General features: G+C 41.3%; 1 protein-coding gene across 4 annotated transcripts in view; it reads left to right on the forward strand.

The window, feature by feature from the left end:
- Positions 1-13,784, forward strand: part of LOC109852956 (synapse-associated protein of 47 kDa) — a 69,069-nt gene extending 55,285 nt beyond the window's left edge. The window contains exons 5-9 of one of the 4 annotated variants that reach the window (XM_020424604.1): positions 180-320; positions 1,282-1,421; positions 2,483-2,628; positions 5,147-5,317; positions 11,891-13,784. In XM_020424604.1, the coding sequence (XP_020280193.1) occupies positions 180-320; positions 1,282-1,421; positions 2,483-2,628; positions 5,147-5,317; positions 11,891-12,075 (783 nt within the window). In that variant the 3' untranslated portion in view covers positions 12,076-13,784. Of the gene's footprint in view, positions 1-179; positions 321-1,281; positions 1,422-2,482; positions 2,629-5,146; positions 5,318-6,624; positions 7,896-11,890 lie in introns of those variants that run through there. The other 3 variants (XM_020424606.1, XM_020424605.1, XM_020424607.1) reach the window with 3 other exon arrangements.
- Positions 13,785-14,091: the final 307 nt, after the last annotated feature.

A 14,091-nucleotide genomic window follows, 5' to 3' on the forward strand; every position in this document is an offset into this window, starting at 1 on the left:
CGCTGTCGTCGTCAACGATGTGCGGTGCCATAAGCTCTCTCCTCGCGTTAATAACGACCGGCGGTTTCCAAAGCGAGGCGTGCGCGCGCGCGCTTTATTCGCGCCTTTGTCCGAGCCAATTTCCCTGTATATGCGACACACGTAACCACCACTGGCACAGAATTAATTCTCCATTTCAGAGGCTGATCGCTGAACTCAACAAAGAACAGGAGGCTTTCATCGCCAGCAAGCAGACGGGCGAGAAGGTTGAGGCTGTTGCACCTTGGGTCGGCGCGCCGAACGAGGATGCGCTGCGCGAGGAAGTTCTGTCGCTCTCCACCGTGAGTGAATTTTGTATTTCTTTTTTCTTCTCTTTTTTTTTTCTTTTTTTTTCTGTGTGTGAGATCTCGGTGTGACGTAAGAGAACTTTGAGATTTTCACAAAAACTATTTCCCGTGACAGTTCTTGATGAACTGGAGTTTTGCGAGATCGTCTTCCTCAGACCTTTTTTTTGGAAAAGGTACATACAAAAAGTTGATATTTCTGCGAGCGTTAGTCGTTTTTTCGTTTTTCGGCGCAAAAAAATACGGGGTAGAAAATGTCGTACAAGAATATATATTTTGAATATCCTGCGAACTTTTTTTATAGTTTTTCTGTGTGTAAACGCGACCATTTATTTTCGAAATAAACGCGAATTTCTCGAAAATACACCACAAGCACAGCTGCGCGCGTATATCGGGTTCAATGTTGGAGGAGTTTCTTTGTCTGTACAGATTGCCTTTGTATTGTCGCGCGTTGTAAAGACTAATTAAATTCGGGCGTTTCCGCGATATATAACTTTCTCCATTCCATTGTTGCAAATTGATTTTTGTTACGAACGAAAATTGAACAGGCATTGTTCGTTAATGCGCACGATTGGTTTTAATTTTTATGAATACAAAATTAAAACTACTTATGCGATATAAAATAAATGGATTTAAAATACAGGTTTGTGTGTATAATTTTGTTTTGCGTTAAGCGGAAAGTTTATTAGTTTATTATTAGTTTTTTGAAAGTTTTTAGCGATTCTTTTTCTCGACTTGTAAACTGAGTAGCGTTTATCTCTGGAGAGAAAATTTTTCTCTCTGTCTTTCTCTCTTAAAGCAAGAAAGTTGAACTTTAACCGATTAATTTATAACCCGGAGGCCACTTCACTGTTTATTTATGCGTCGTTCTAGAAGATTAACGTCATGAATTTAGCGTATGGCTTTAGATGAGCTGGTCAGGATTAAATGAGGGATCTTGTCTTCTTATGGATTTCAGGATCGGCGTAATTTCGTGAGAGCACCGCCACCAGGCGTGGAATTCGCCTGGGATTTTGAGGCTATTCAGCCAATGGCACAAGCCACCCTCGCCCTGGATCCGAATCTTGAAGCCATGAGGTTCGAGCTTGTCCCGAAAGTGTAAGTAGATTAAAGTATTTTCTGTCATAACGCGCGATCTACACAACATTTCGCATTCTCGTTCCATTTAACTTAATAATTCCCGCGAAAATTCATTCCCGAACAATTATATTCCCTTTGATCCAATCGTCGTTGTTGTTACGCAACGAAAATTAAGGTCTCGTATCATGTGGAAATAGTGTAACTTCGCAAAAGTAACATACATACATTTGTATTTCGCGATATTTGTAAATTAACAAATTATATACAGTATAATAATAATACAATATATAATAATTCTATATAGCGCGACTGTATCTTACAATAAAAAACGATTATGTTTTACAAAATTGCAGAGTAATCACGCGACATAGCGTGTAGTGAAAGATTAATTAATGCTTCGTACGTCATTAAACCGTTGACAATTTACAAATGAGAATTGCGATTGTAAGAACATAATTTGATTAATTAACTGACGTTGTAAGTGGACTCCGGATCAGTTTGATTTTGCGAAATGTAACGCGATTAAATTATCTCGCAACACTCGACGAGAACAAAATGCGTTGCGTTGTTCGTAGAATTTAATTCGAAATATACGCCAAACGCGCAAAAACAAGATGGTAAAAAAATTCGTATAATAGTTTCGTAACAATTACGAAAATTAGAAACTTAACAGTTGAACCTTTTCGCACATTTTCTCTTTCTTTTTTATTAAAATGATTTTAATCTCGCCGCTTCGGTCGAATATTTTTTTTTTTTTTTTTTTTTTTTTTCCTCGAAATATTCCTACCTCGGTGTAAATGTCAGGGTCAGTCAAAGTTGTGACGTAACGTTATCTTATCACGACGACACTATTGTGGCTTGCTACGTGAAATCCCCGTTCTCGAATACATTGTGTGTGCAAATCCGTTCATGTAGACAGGCGGATTAAAATTGATTCGCAGCTTTAATCAAATGCGAAACGCGACGTTAATTAGCGCTTACTTCGTAACTCTCGAATCCTGTAATTTGGTTTCGTCGAAATTCCCATTGTCGTCATCGTTGTTTATGAGTTACTCATCCCGTTTATACTTACACGGCAGTATATCCGAGGAGAATTTCTGGCGCAACTACTTCTACCGAGTGTCCTTGCTGCGTCAGGGTTACGAGCTGAACGCGATGGCCAGCCAGCAAGAGGAAAGCAACCCCAATCAAACCAGCACCACCGATAGTATCGAACACACTCAAGGTAACTTGCTGCCGATGTTTTCTCTCTTTTCCTTGCTACATAGATCAGCTTCCGTAGTGCGCCACTTCGGCTCGCATTGACATTGCAACGTGATTAGGTTCTCCAGTTTCGCTCCGGGGTGTCGTCGCTCGACGCGCATCCCTGTTCTGTCATAGTACCGATGATTATCGGCACACACACAGCTTCATTTAAAGCTAAAGGGGGAGAAAACCCCACATGCCGTTGGAAAAAAAAAAAAACATAAAGTCTGTTCAATTGTGAATACCGAGATGAAAGTTATTCAAATAAATGCAATTAATTTTAACTGCACGATGTTTCAGACAGATACAAAATTTTTAAACATTAATTTTATCGAAAAAGACTTTGATATTGAAGTATCTTAAAAATACACAATTAATTATAGACTCCAAATATAAATATTGATTCGCTTCAAGTTTACTTTCAAAACTCAGACAATTGATCAGACACATTTTGATTTAAATATCTCTATTATCGGAAAATATTCCAATCGTCTGTGTCGGGGCTTTCCCCTTTGTAATCGCGGCTCGACGTCTCGCTGAGATAAACCCCCCGCCGAGTCGGATGATGCAAATTACAAGATGCAGCACGCGAGACACAGAGGGGTTTGAGATCGGCGGCGGCGTCGCGCTGCGTTTACGCCTGATTTGCAATTCCGATTAGAAGCGTTTCCACGATGGACTTTTTGCATGGGAGTTTTGAAATGACGTGTCTGTAGAAAGTGGCGTGCGTTCTTTTTGTGCAAATGTCGCGCCGGATGCTGGGAAAAAAGAGACCGGGGTATTCGTCCACAAGGAAGGATCCAAGTTTTAATTTACGAAGTTCACGTGAACGAAGACGACGCTTGACATTCGCGATGTCTCTCGCGATATAAGTTTATATCCAAGCGCTTACACACATAAGCAGAGTACATAATTATAACATTCCCCCGAGTCAGTCGCGCAACTTCTACGAGTACTTTACATAGAAGTTATTGCAGCATTTAATTGATGTCGCGATATATACCCCCAATATGTATCTATGCATATGTAATGTCGTGAGATATTAATTTCATGTCATTTGATACGTTATGAAACATTAATAACTAATTAATTTTTGAGTACGTCGCGTATTCGCAATGTTGCGCGCGCGTGTGCTGGCACTGAATTACGTAAAATTGTTTATAAAATTACGGCAAGTATAACGAAATCCGAGATTTAACAATTACAAATTCGGGAACAGAGAAAAAAGAATTCCGTTTGAATTAAATCCCGCAACGCGGTTTAGTTAACGGATTGAAAGTATCTCGCCGAACCGAATGTACCGATACGTTCCGTCGTGTACGTGAGCTTTTGTACATGGAATCACGTTCGCACTCGGGATTACAACGTCAGAGTGAAACGAACGAGAGAGAGAAAGAAAAAAAGAGAGAGAAGTGCGAGTCATTCGCCCCGTGGCTAACCACCCTTAGCTGTGCAAACAATGGAATTGCGATCGGTGAGGATAAATTAATGGAAATAAAGGGAAATACTCGCGTTGGTCAAGTCAGGAAATCGATCGCGGAGTAAAATCACGATCGAAATATCCTTCAATCCGGAGATTATTCCGTGAATATAGAAATCTCTCCCATGAGATTCATCCCCATTCTCTCGCTCGCTCTTTCTCTCTCTCTCTCGTTCTCTCGCATTTCTTTCTATTTCACACACAGTGATGTTTTCGATCGACGTTGAACCGACGACTCCCGTTGTCGTTGTCTCTTCTTTAGCCAAGCTATAATCCGATTTCGCTCCAGTTCCAGTACATGTCGCGTTGAAATTGAATCCATCGAAAGAAAAGTGTGTGGGGAAACTCGATAATATAGTCTGACCCAAGAATCACGGGAATATCTCGCCGGAACTGATGCAGAACTGATATCTTCGCACCTGCGCATGATTCATACGCGTGGTATTTCGCGATATCCGCGAGAATCTTTTTCCGATACTTGGACGGAAGAGAAACGACATGACTGTGTGTCGTACGGGAAAAACATAACGGGAATTTAAACGATAAATATAGATCTCCGTTAAATTATAAATCAAGACTAAAAGCTTTTTGCCCTTTCCGACGCGGTTGTGAAACTTGAGTGTTTAATTCGATAATTACAATAAATAGCCCGCATCGAAATCGATTAATGTGTCGAGCAGCGAGTTTAACAGTTTAAATTAATTTAAACCCCTTTCCGCGGTTGGCTTTGAATCGATCAAAATCTCCCCTCCGCCTTCCCGCGTTCTTGGAACTGGAAGCGATTGATTTCGGAGGGGAAACGAAACCGCGCGTCCGGCGCGCGTCTGCGTTCACGATGACTGGTGGGTTTTGCGTGCGAAGTGCCAAAGGTTCTGGTAGTTTTAGCGCTATATTAGTATTTAGATACGTAAGCACACGCGCCAATGTACATAAACACACACGCGCTCCTCAAAACACACACGTACACACACGTACCCTACCCGTCTAGTTTAGCCGTCAGTGTTGTCTTGCCGAACAGTTCAAATGACCACTGGCCAAACCACCACCAACTACGCGAGGACGACAGCGAGCAGTAACAGCGCCGATTCGCCAGGTCACGAGTTCGTGTCCGATACCATGAGGGTCTCGGACACAGACCTCGAGGAGGTCCGAGAAGGGATGAAAAAGCTGGGAATGCAGCCGCCGAAAGGTCAGTCGTTAATCGTTGGTCGTCGTTAACTATGTCCCTATGTCGTGTCGGAGACGAGATCTGCCGGCGGATAACGCGTTAATTCTCGGCAGCTTTTGCCACGGAATAATCCCCGTCGACAGGACGACGAGAGATATATCGCGGCAATTACAAAGAGAGCCGAGCGCGAGAAGAGGAGAGCGATTCTGGAAACCGACATCGCCAAAACGTTTACGACTCTCGCGAGATTTTCCCTCCCAAATGGGAAACGATATTATACGACGGCAGATCGAGTCTATAAAGTTGAGTCGTCCGGCTGGAACAGAGTGCAATTTAGAGAGACCTTATAGAGCCCATTCCTCCGATTCTTCGCTTTTTGGTTACGACCACCAACGAGAATTTTTAATTACGCAGTTAAAAATATCTTTCTTTATGTTTGCTGGCTGATTAACGAATGGTACAGACGATAATTGTTGGGTAATATATAATCAATCGAACGGAAATTTTCTCAGTGACATTTTTCAATTATTCCAATTTCTCTAACGGAAAGAATTGATTCGAATAATTGAATTTTAAGCAAGTTAAAACAAAATCGATGTCTTTTACCGAACCCCGTTGCGAAATTCTACAAATTTAATCCCGGGAAGCGTAACACATTGTTTTCTATTTTTTTTTTTTTTTTTTTTTTTGAAGTAGATTGCATTCGCGTTAGTTGATCTAATAAAGAAATTTGTTGCTGAGAAATCGGCATTTCTTGTGCGCGCTCGCGAGAGAGAGCGGTACCATTCATTGATCTCGCCAGCAAAACGGGTCACCATGCTGATCGATGCGAGAGCTCGATCTGTGCCACGACACGGTCCAAGAGTACTCTCCTCGTGAGTATGAAATTAATGCCGCCGTGAAAAGCCTGACCTTAATCTTTCTTCTCTTTCTGTGTTATACCTTGACCACCGCTAGACGTTTATATTATTTTTTTTTTGTTTTTGTTTACGTAGCTATACTACTCTCTGTATGTTTCCTACGATCCTCCTTGTCTGCGCTTTCTTTAGAGGAAATTTGCTTGTTTCCGAGTGTAATAACGCAACAACGTTCCGACATGTTATGTTTGTCGATGTTGAACGTCTATTTCTCTCTCTCTCTCTTTCTCTCTCTCTGTCTTTTTCTTTCATTTTCTCTTTCTTTCTCTGTTTTTGCGTTTTAACCGTCTGTCTCTCTCTCTCTCTCTCTTTCTGTTTCTTTCTCTCTCTCTTTCTCTTTCTCTCACTTTCTGTCTATGTTACATGGGCGCTCTGACTAAACGACCGCTTTTCATTCTATTTTGTCAACAGCCTAAAAGAAGAGGAGAGTGCCCCCCAAATGCCATTATCCAAAAAGCACACCCCCTCAGAGATATACATGCTTCCCGCTCTCGAAAACTGACAATTTCAGTTCTTGCGATACCGAACCCTTTCTCGCCTGAATCTTTCTCTCTCTTTCTCTCTCTCTTTCTCTCTGTCTCTCCCTTACCCTTTCTCCCGTTTTATCCTACTTGTTTATTTCGTTCTCCTGTGTCCGCCACGTTCGATCGCGCGAAGCCGTTCGCACGGCGCAAACGTTCCCACGAGACGAACATTGGTGTTCCTCCTCCTTTCGCGATATATATATATATATATAAATATATATGTATATATACATATATATATACACATATATATATATATATATTGTTCCGTTTCCGATCGTCGGCAGCCGACGCGATCCCGTGCCAGTCGCAAAAGGATCACGCGCAACGTCAGGCGCCCGAATCGACGAAGGAAGTCAGCATGAAATCGTGGAAATTGGCTTTTTCGCCAATTGCGGAGCCCGTCGCAAATTGCGAAAATATTACGCGCTCGCAAATAGACCCATAGAGCTGGTTTAAGAACAGCAATTAGTAGTCGGTCGTCGAAATTGAACTGTGTCATTGAGAATGTTAATTTAATTTACAGCGCGCAATCGACGAGATGGACATTGCACCGCGTCACGTTAACTTTTCCAAGTACTTAAGTAATTTAAACGGCGATCTCAGAGTTTATTTTCGCGCGGGAGAATCTTTGAATTCTTTCTTAAACGGGCTCTGATGGTACTTTTATATTCCAACGAAGAGGAAGGTAATATATATATATATATATATGTATGTATTGGCTCTTCTCCAGAGGGAAAAGAGCGTACACTAGTATTTTTTTATTGCGATCCTTTTAGTTCGTCGAAAGTAATCTAGGTGTCACAATCGCGTGTAGATAGGGTATCGGGGAACGGTTATAACGTTTCGGTATAGAGGCGGCGAGAGATACAAGCTCGCAATTAGCTGCGGTGTGTCTGAACAGAGCGGTTTAACAAACGGCGAGCGTGTGTGTGATGAACGGTGGGCGCAGTGTCGTGATACAATAATGTACAGGTACCGCGAATATCATCGTTATTATTACTGTCGTCGATGTCGTCGCGTTAATTATCGCCGATAGCCGATCCGTCTGAATCGACGTTAAGCTCGGAGATAATTCAGATCGCGCTTGAAACGATAACGGGAAATTTGTGAAACGACGTAGATAATAANAAAAAAAAAAAAAAAAAAAAAAAAAAACTGAGAACAGTATTAGCTGGGCGCATTCGCGGGAAAATGTTTTAAAATGCCAAGAGCGTGTGGAAAAACGTGATCCTGCGAGCCTGAAAGATTAATTAGTTTTTTTTCTTTTTTTTTTTTTTTTTGTTTTTATATTTTATTTTCAGTATCTCTGTCAAAGAAATATATATCTGCAGTTGTGCGGATATTATTTATCCAACGCTCGGTCGGAAACACTTCGAGCCCGTTGTATCGCGGAAATCGAAGATGAAATAAAAGAGCAGGACAAAAAACAGAGAGGAAACGTGTAGAAAAAGAAAACGTCGAAACGTTACGCGAAAATACAAGATACACAAAAAATAAAATAGATGCAATAATCCATAAAAGGGAGGTTGTGCGAGAGAACGAGGAACGAGAAGGAAGGAGGTAACGAGGATGAGCAAGCGGAGCGGAGCAAAATGACTACTTGGCTACATATGTCTGTGACCGTTTTGCTGTTGTCTCTCTTTCTCTCTTTCTCTCTCTCTCTCTGTATTAATTCCAATTAATCTAGTCTGTTCTCAATTCTCTCTTCGTGTCTTTGTAAACATGTAATTAAGAACAGAAACACACACACACACACAAGAGCGAACACACATGTTTAAAAAAAAATACAAAAAAAACAAAAACAAAAACAAAAAACGGATAAGTCGGAAAATAACACGAGTTAATTGTACGCGAGAGATTACGTTGCGCAGACAACAAATTTAATCATAGGTGTACCTTCGTAAGAGATTAATTAAATGGTGACTTATAAGAAGAAAAAAAAAAGAGAAATATATGTATAAAAATATATACACTATTACTGAATAAAAGTATATATAAACACGGCGGCGCGCTATACTTATCCGATCGCTTTCTCCCCCTCCCCCCGAAGAATCCCCTTCTTCGCGGCGTTATTTTGTATGAACACAATTATATAGAGATCGTCCTCCACGCACGGGGGAGGAAATCACCGGAAGAGCGTTCAGAAGGATAGCTGGATTCAAATCGCACGGGAACGGATCCTGCGGAGCGGATTGCCGGAAGGCGGTCGGATTTTTTTCAGCGCGTCGCTGTAAATTCGTTGAATGACAATACGTGTTTTACGGGGGTGAACGAGCCGGCAATTCCGCTCGTGCCCGGCACTATCGTGGGTGGGTGGTGTAGGCTGTTGCAGCGATCTCCTTCCGATATACGCGCGAAGCGGCTGTGGCCGGGGTGCTATCCGTTTACATGCCCGTCCACCGGGGAAAGGTGGAAAAAAAAAGTGGAATAAATTAATTACGCGCGCGCGCGCGCGCGCGCACGTGTTGCGAGTTTTCCGAACGGACGATTTTGCGGAACGTAAAACGGACGGGCGATTTGTATGCGTCCCTTCCTCTCTCGCGAGGATTTGCACACGAGGATTGCATTTGCCAACACCCAATCGGGGAGAAAAAGACAAACGTATCTCTGCGAGCGGAAAAAGAAAAATACACAAAACTCACGGTGACGTAAAGTCGCGCGCCCCGTAAATTATCGAAACGACAATTCGTTAAAAGCGGTGTCAGGGGAAACGAGTCGACGGATGAAACAGTATTAGTATAAACGTTGAACGGGTCGCTCAGAGAGATTGCTCGATGTTTTGTTTGAATTTTATATATTTTTATATTTTTTTTTACATGGTAATAATTTTCTACATCATATGTAGAGAGCGAGAGTCATGAATTTTATATTGCAGCGTGAGATAAATTTTTTAGGTTGCGTTTTTTTAGTTGAGAGAAACGACTGATTTATTTCGTTGCTTTGACCAACGTCTCGTTTAATTCGCGATTTTCTACGCCGCGTCCGCGACTTTTTCATCTTTATAATTTGTATTTGAGGTTAAAAACGCGGAGGATAAAAATAAAAGACTCGTGAACACGGGCATAGATTGTCGTGAGATAAATAATACGTGTGAGATAATATAATGTTTTCTCGTTCGCACCTGTTGTTGTTGTTGTTGGTTTTTTTTTCTTTTTTTTTTTCGGTATTTGTGTGTGTTTTATTTCCGCTTTCAATTTCAAGTGCAACAGCTTTATCGCGGAAGAAAACGTGGATCCTTGCAGGAGGACGTACGAAAATATCGGATTATCCGGTTCTCGGTTCGATGTATGTAACGTAACGGCGACAACTGAATTATGGCTTTCGGTTTTCCCGGTGCTCGGTCTTCGGTTTTTCCTTGTCGGGGATTCGAAATATCGCTCTCTCGGCTCGACGGAGGGCGCGTGTAAGGACGAATCGAACGGACGGGAAGAGCGTGCGTAAGCATTTTCGCGCGAAGCATTTTCACACTATTTCGTCCCTGCGTGTCATTCCGTAAAGAAAAAAAAAAACAAAAAAACAAAAAAAAAGAAAAAAGACGACGTCTCTTTCATGCGCGAGAAGAACGTCGATCTTTCTTTTTAAAGTACATTTTTAAGGCTACGTCTTAGAAATAACCCGCCGCGTGCTCGTTTTAGTTGTTGGAGCGTAATAAGGGGGAAAAAAAATAACAAAAAAAAAAAAAAGAAAAGACGGGCGATACGACTAGGAGAAATATAAGAAGGTATTATTTAAGAAAACTAGCTACTTATATATATACATATATAGAAAAAGGCCGCGTTTGTTAAACGCCTATTATTACTACTAGTTTATTCCTGCAGGTTTAAAAGAAAAGCGTATTGTGGGCAACAATGTTAGATAATTGCGCGCTTGGACGACGAATTATTTGGCGCAGTGGTGTCCAACGGTATATCGAAACTATATTTTAAACTGCGACAGCTGTAATATAGATAAAGGAAAACAGTAATAATGTGAATAGTTTTGTATAAACTGTTTATTGAAACGGAGCTAGAGGTGTCACGATTAAATTCTATCTTTTTTTTTTTTTTTTTTACAAAAGTCCTGTAAAAGAAAGTAAATATTGAATTTTTTTATCACCATGTTAACTGTGTTACAGAGTTTGTTTATCTTATTTATCTCTGTAGCACACACTCACGCATACACACAGAGTATATATACACACAGAGTTTGGGCACCGCTGATTTAGCGCAACGAGTATCATTCCTACGGCGGCAGCGCCGCTTCGATAATTGCATTCCGAGGCGTTTAAGTCGCGAATATCCCGACTAATTACTTTTGTAATTGTGAGCCAGTCACTTTTGTAACGAGTACGTTAAGCGAAACGTGATTAACCAGCTATTCCCCTCCCCTTGGCAATTCGCTGTAATTTTCAGAGAGTTAGCTAGTACAATTGGGCGATCGTGTGATTAAGGCCTGTTCTACAATACTGTCATAAAAAATTGACCAATCACAGACCAATTACAAAAGAATAATTGATTGCGATTGGTCAATGTCTTGCGACTTACGGCTGTATTGTAGAACAGGCCTAAGTACGTCGTCATCGTTGTCGTCGTCGTTGTCGTCCGCGAGAAATAAAAAAATACGCGATGATAGGAAAAAAAAAAAAAAGCGCAGGATCGCGATCACGTCCTCGACATAATCGCGTAATGTCTCTCTCTGTCTCTCTCTTTCTGCATCTCTCACTCTTTCTTTCTCAGGCTGCTAACATATTCTTGTATTGTAAACGCGTTTATTAACAAACCGAATATTGAAGTTCTCAACGCAAAGAGAACATGTCAAAAGTCTCATCCTTTTCATCGTTTTCCATCGTTCTCTTTCCGTCCTCTCTCTCTCTCTCTGTCTTTCTCTATTCTACTAATTTATCCCGTCCTTGTAATTTCGATCCCTCAACCCCCCCCCCTTCTCTTTACACTCTTACACGCACACGAAACTCGCGCGACACAGACTTTTTACACACGTGAATTTCGACCCAAACGCGTCATACGCACTCCCGTATTCAGCGCGCGAAACACAAATTTCGACACAAACACACACAGAGACCGAGACACAGACAAACATACACATAAACACACGACCTGAGCGCGTGGACCTCTCTGCAAAATAGCTACAACGCTGCTTGTGCCTCTCCGCAGAAGAAGATTGGGAACGTGAATTGGAGGCCGAGCTAAAGGATTACGAGGTAGTAACCGGAACCGGAACCGGCGGTCACGAGAGGAGCGGCACTACGTACGCGAAAGACGCCAGCGCCAGCGATAACGATTGGGAGAAGCATATCGACGAGCTGCTCGCCAACGAGGACGACGAGGACCTCAAATGAGCCGAGGAGATCCTCCTCGTGACCGGATAAAGAGGGATCTCGTCGCTTCACGTTGCGAGATCCCGCGCGAGATCGGCGAGCTTGTTTTCGCATAAAAGATTTTATCTCGAAAAATAGCTCGCAAAGTTTGTGGTTTTTTTTATACATATTATTTTTCCGTCGATCTCCTCGACCTCGTATTTATAAGGGAGAAAAGCGAAACGAAGCGATGGAAAAAAAAAAAAAAAAAAACATTAAAATCGTTTTTCTCTACAGGGGATCGATTCGGCGATGGATTGAGATTCTGCGAGTTTTATACAATATATATATATATATACACACACACACACACACATTTTACGCTTTTAATATTAAATATACCGCTACTTTTTTAGCGCGAAACGGAAGAACCTATTTTTACACGTGCTACAAATGTGCAAGTTACTCCTTACTTTGTGATCATACGTGTGAGAAAAAAAATATCGAACCGATCGAAATTCAAATCCAAAACGAGAAGGAGATAAGATCTCTTTCTCTGCTTGTTTGATTTGAGGGTTTTTTCTTGAAGAGGAGAATTTATATACTATATCTCGATAGATTAGTACAATCTTTGATACCGCACATACCGCCGTCAGTACACGATTTTTTCTTTGGCTTCCTTTTCATCGAGAAATTTGTATAGTTGCGGTCTCGGTCGTCTGTTGTCGCGCGTTTTTCTACTCGTGATACTCGTCGCGAACAAAAATGTATGTAGTAGTACATACGGGGGAAAGAACATCTCTTTTTGTTTTATTTCGATCCATCGCCGATTCTCTCTCGGGGAAAAGAAACGCGAATATAGACAAGAGATTCTTTCAGAATCGGCTCGCGTCCTTGGAAAGTTTGTTAGGGAGGGGGTTGGGGAAGGGGGAACAAGATAAAGAGTTGAGCTCAAAGATGTAAATCCGGAAAAATCACACGAGATATATGCGCGATCCGACGTAAAATCACGAGTGTGACGATAAAAAAAAAACGGCGAGGGGATCGCGTAAGAGCAGAAACAAGTCACAAAGTCCAGGATCGTTGTTGGTTTTATTTCTCTCCGAATTTTTTCCAAAACAAACACACACAGCATGTTCTTCGCGATCTTCGAACACGATGAACATCCCACAAAAACTTTTTAACCGTTCCGTAACTTGAAGAAGCGGAAAAGATATCGTCGTATTCTCGTACGTACGTTTACATTTGTTACGTGCAATTTATACGATCGTAAGTTTTCCGCTTCCTTGAAGTACAGGACGATCGTCCTAGAAGTTGGTCCTAGTTTCTAGGCACGAAGGCCGGAGAAAAACCCTGAAATTTTTAATCACACGCTTATGTCAATTATCGGACGCTCGCTGCGTCCGAGAAAACAAAAATATTGATTGTACTAAAATAAAGTTATTGTATCTTCAAAATTATGTGATATTACAAATTAATTAATTTGGATATCGGATTAGAAACGCGCTGTGTACGAATCGATCGCTCTTCATCGTGGTTCGAAGAATCGACAGTTCTTCAAGATAAATTACACTGCCGTGTGCCGAAGGACACCGTTTCGAGCGCGGATCGACGATTATATGAAGATTAATGACGCATTTATTTGCGCGCATCTCGCGGTGTGTTGCTTGTATAAAAATTGCGAATGAGTTTCGAATTACGGTGTAATGCGATATGTTTTTTATTTTATTTTTTTATTTTTTTTTTTTTTTTTTAGGAAAAATGTGTCATAATTGTTAGGTATTGGTTAGATATTGTGTCGCAGGGACATGCAGCTTGTGCAAATATAGCCGAGTGATGCGCCATTGATCGTCGTTCTTCCTTCGCGTTGCAACCCGGTGCTTTGCCGCAACGCTTCTCGTTATTGATTACTAATTATTGTCGTGAAGCAATGTATAATAATCGACAGAGACATGCCAAAGACAATGCGAGAACCGATTCAGTTCGACAGATAATGTAATATTTGATACACCCGTCGTGATTTTGCGCGAAACGTTTCTAGAAAAAAAAAAAAAAAAA

Source organism: Pseudomyrmex gracilis, unplaced genomic scaffold (assembly GCF_002006095.1).
Source record: "Pseudomyrmex gracilis isolate BER0280 unplaced genomic scaffold, ASM200609v1 scaffold_41, whole genome shotgun sequence".
Lineage (NCBI taxonomy): Eukaryota > Metazoa > Arthropoda > Insecta > Hymenoptera > Formicidae > Pseudomyrmex > Pseudomyrmex gracilis.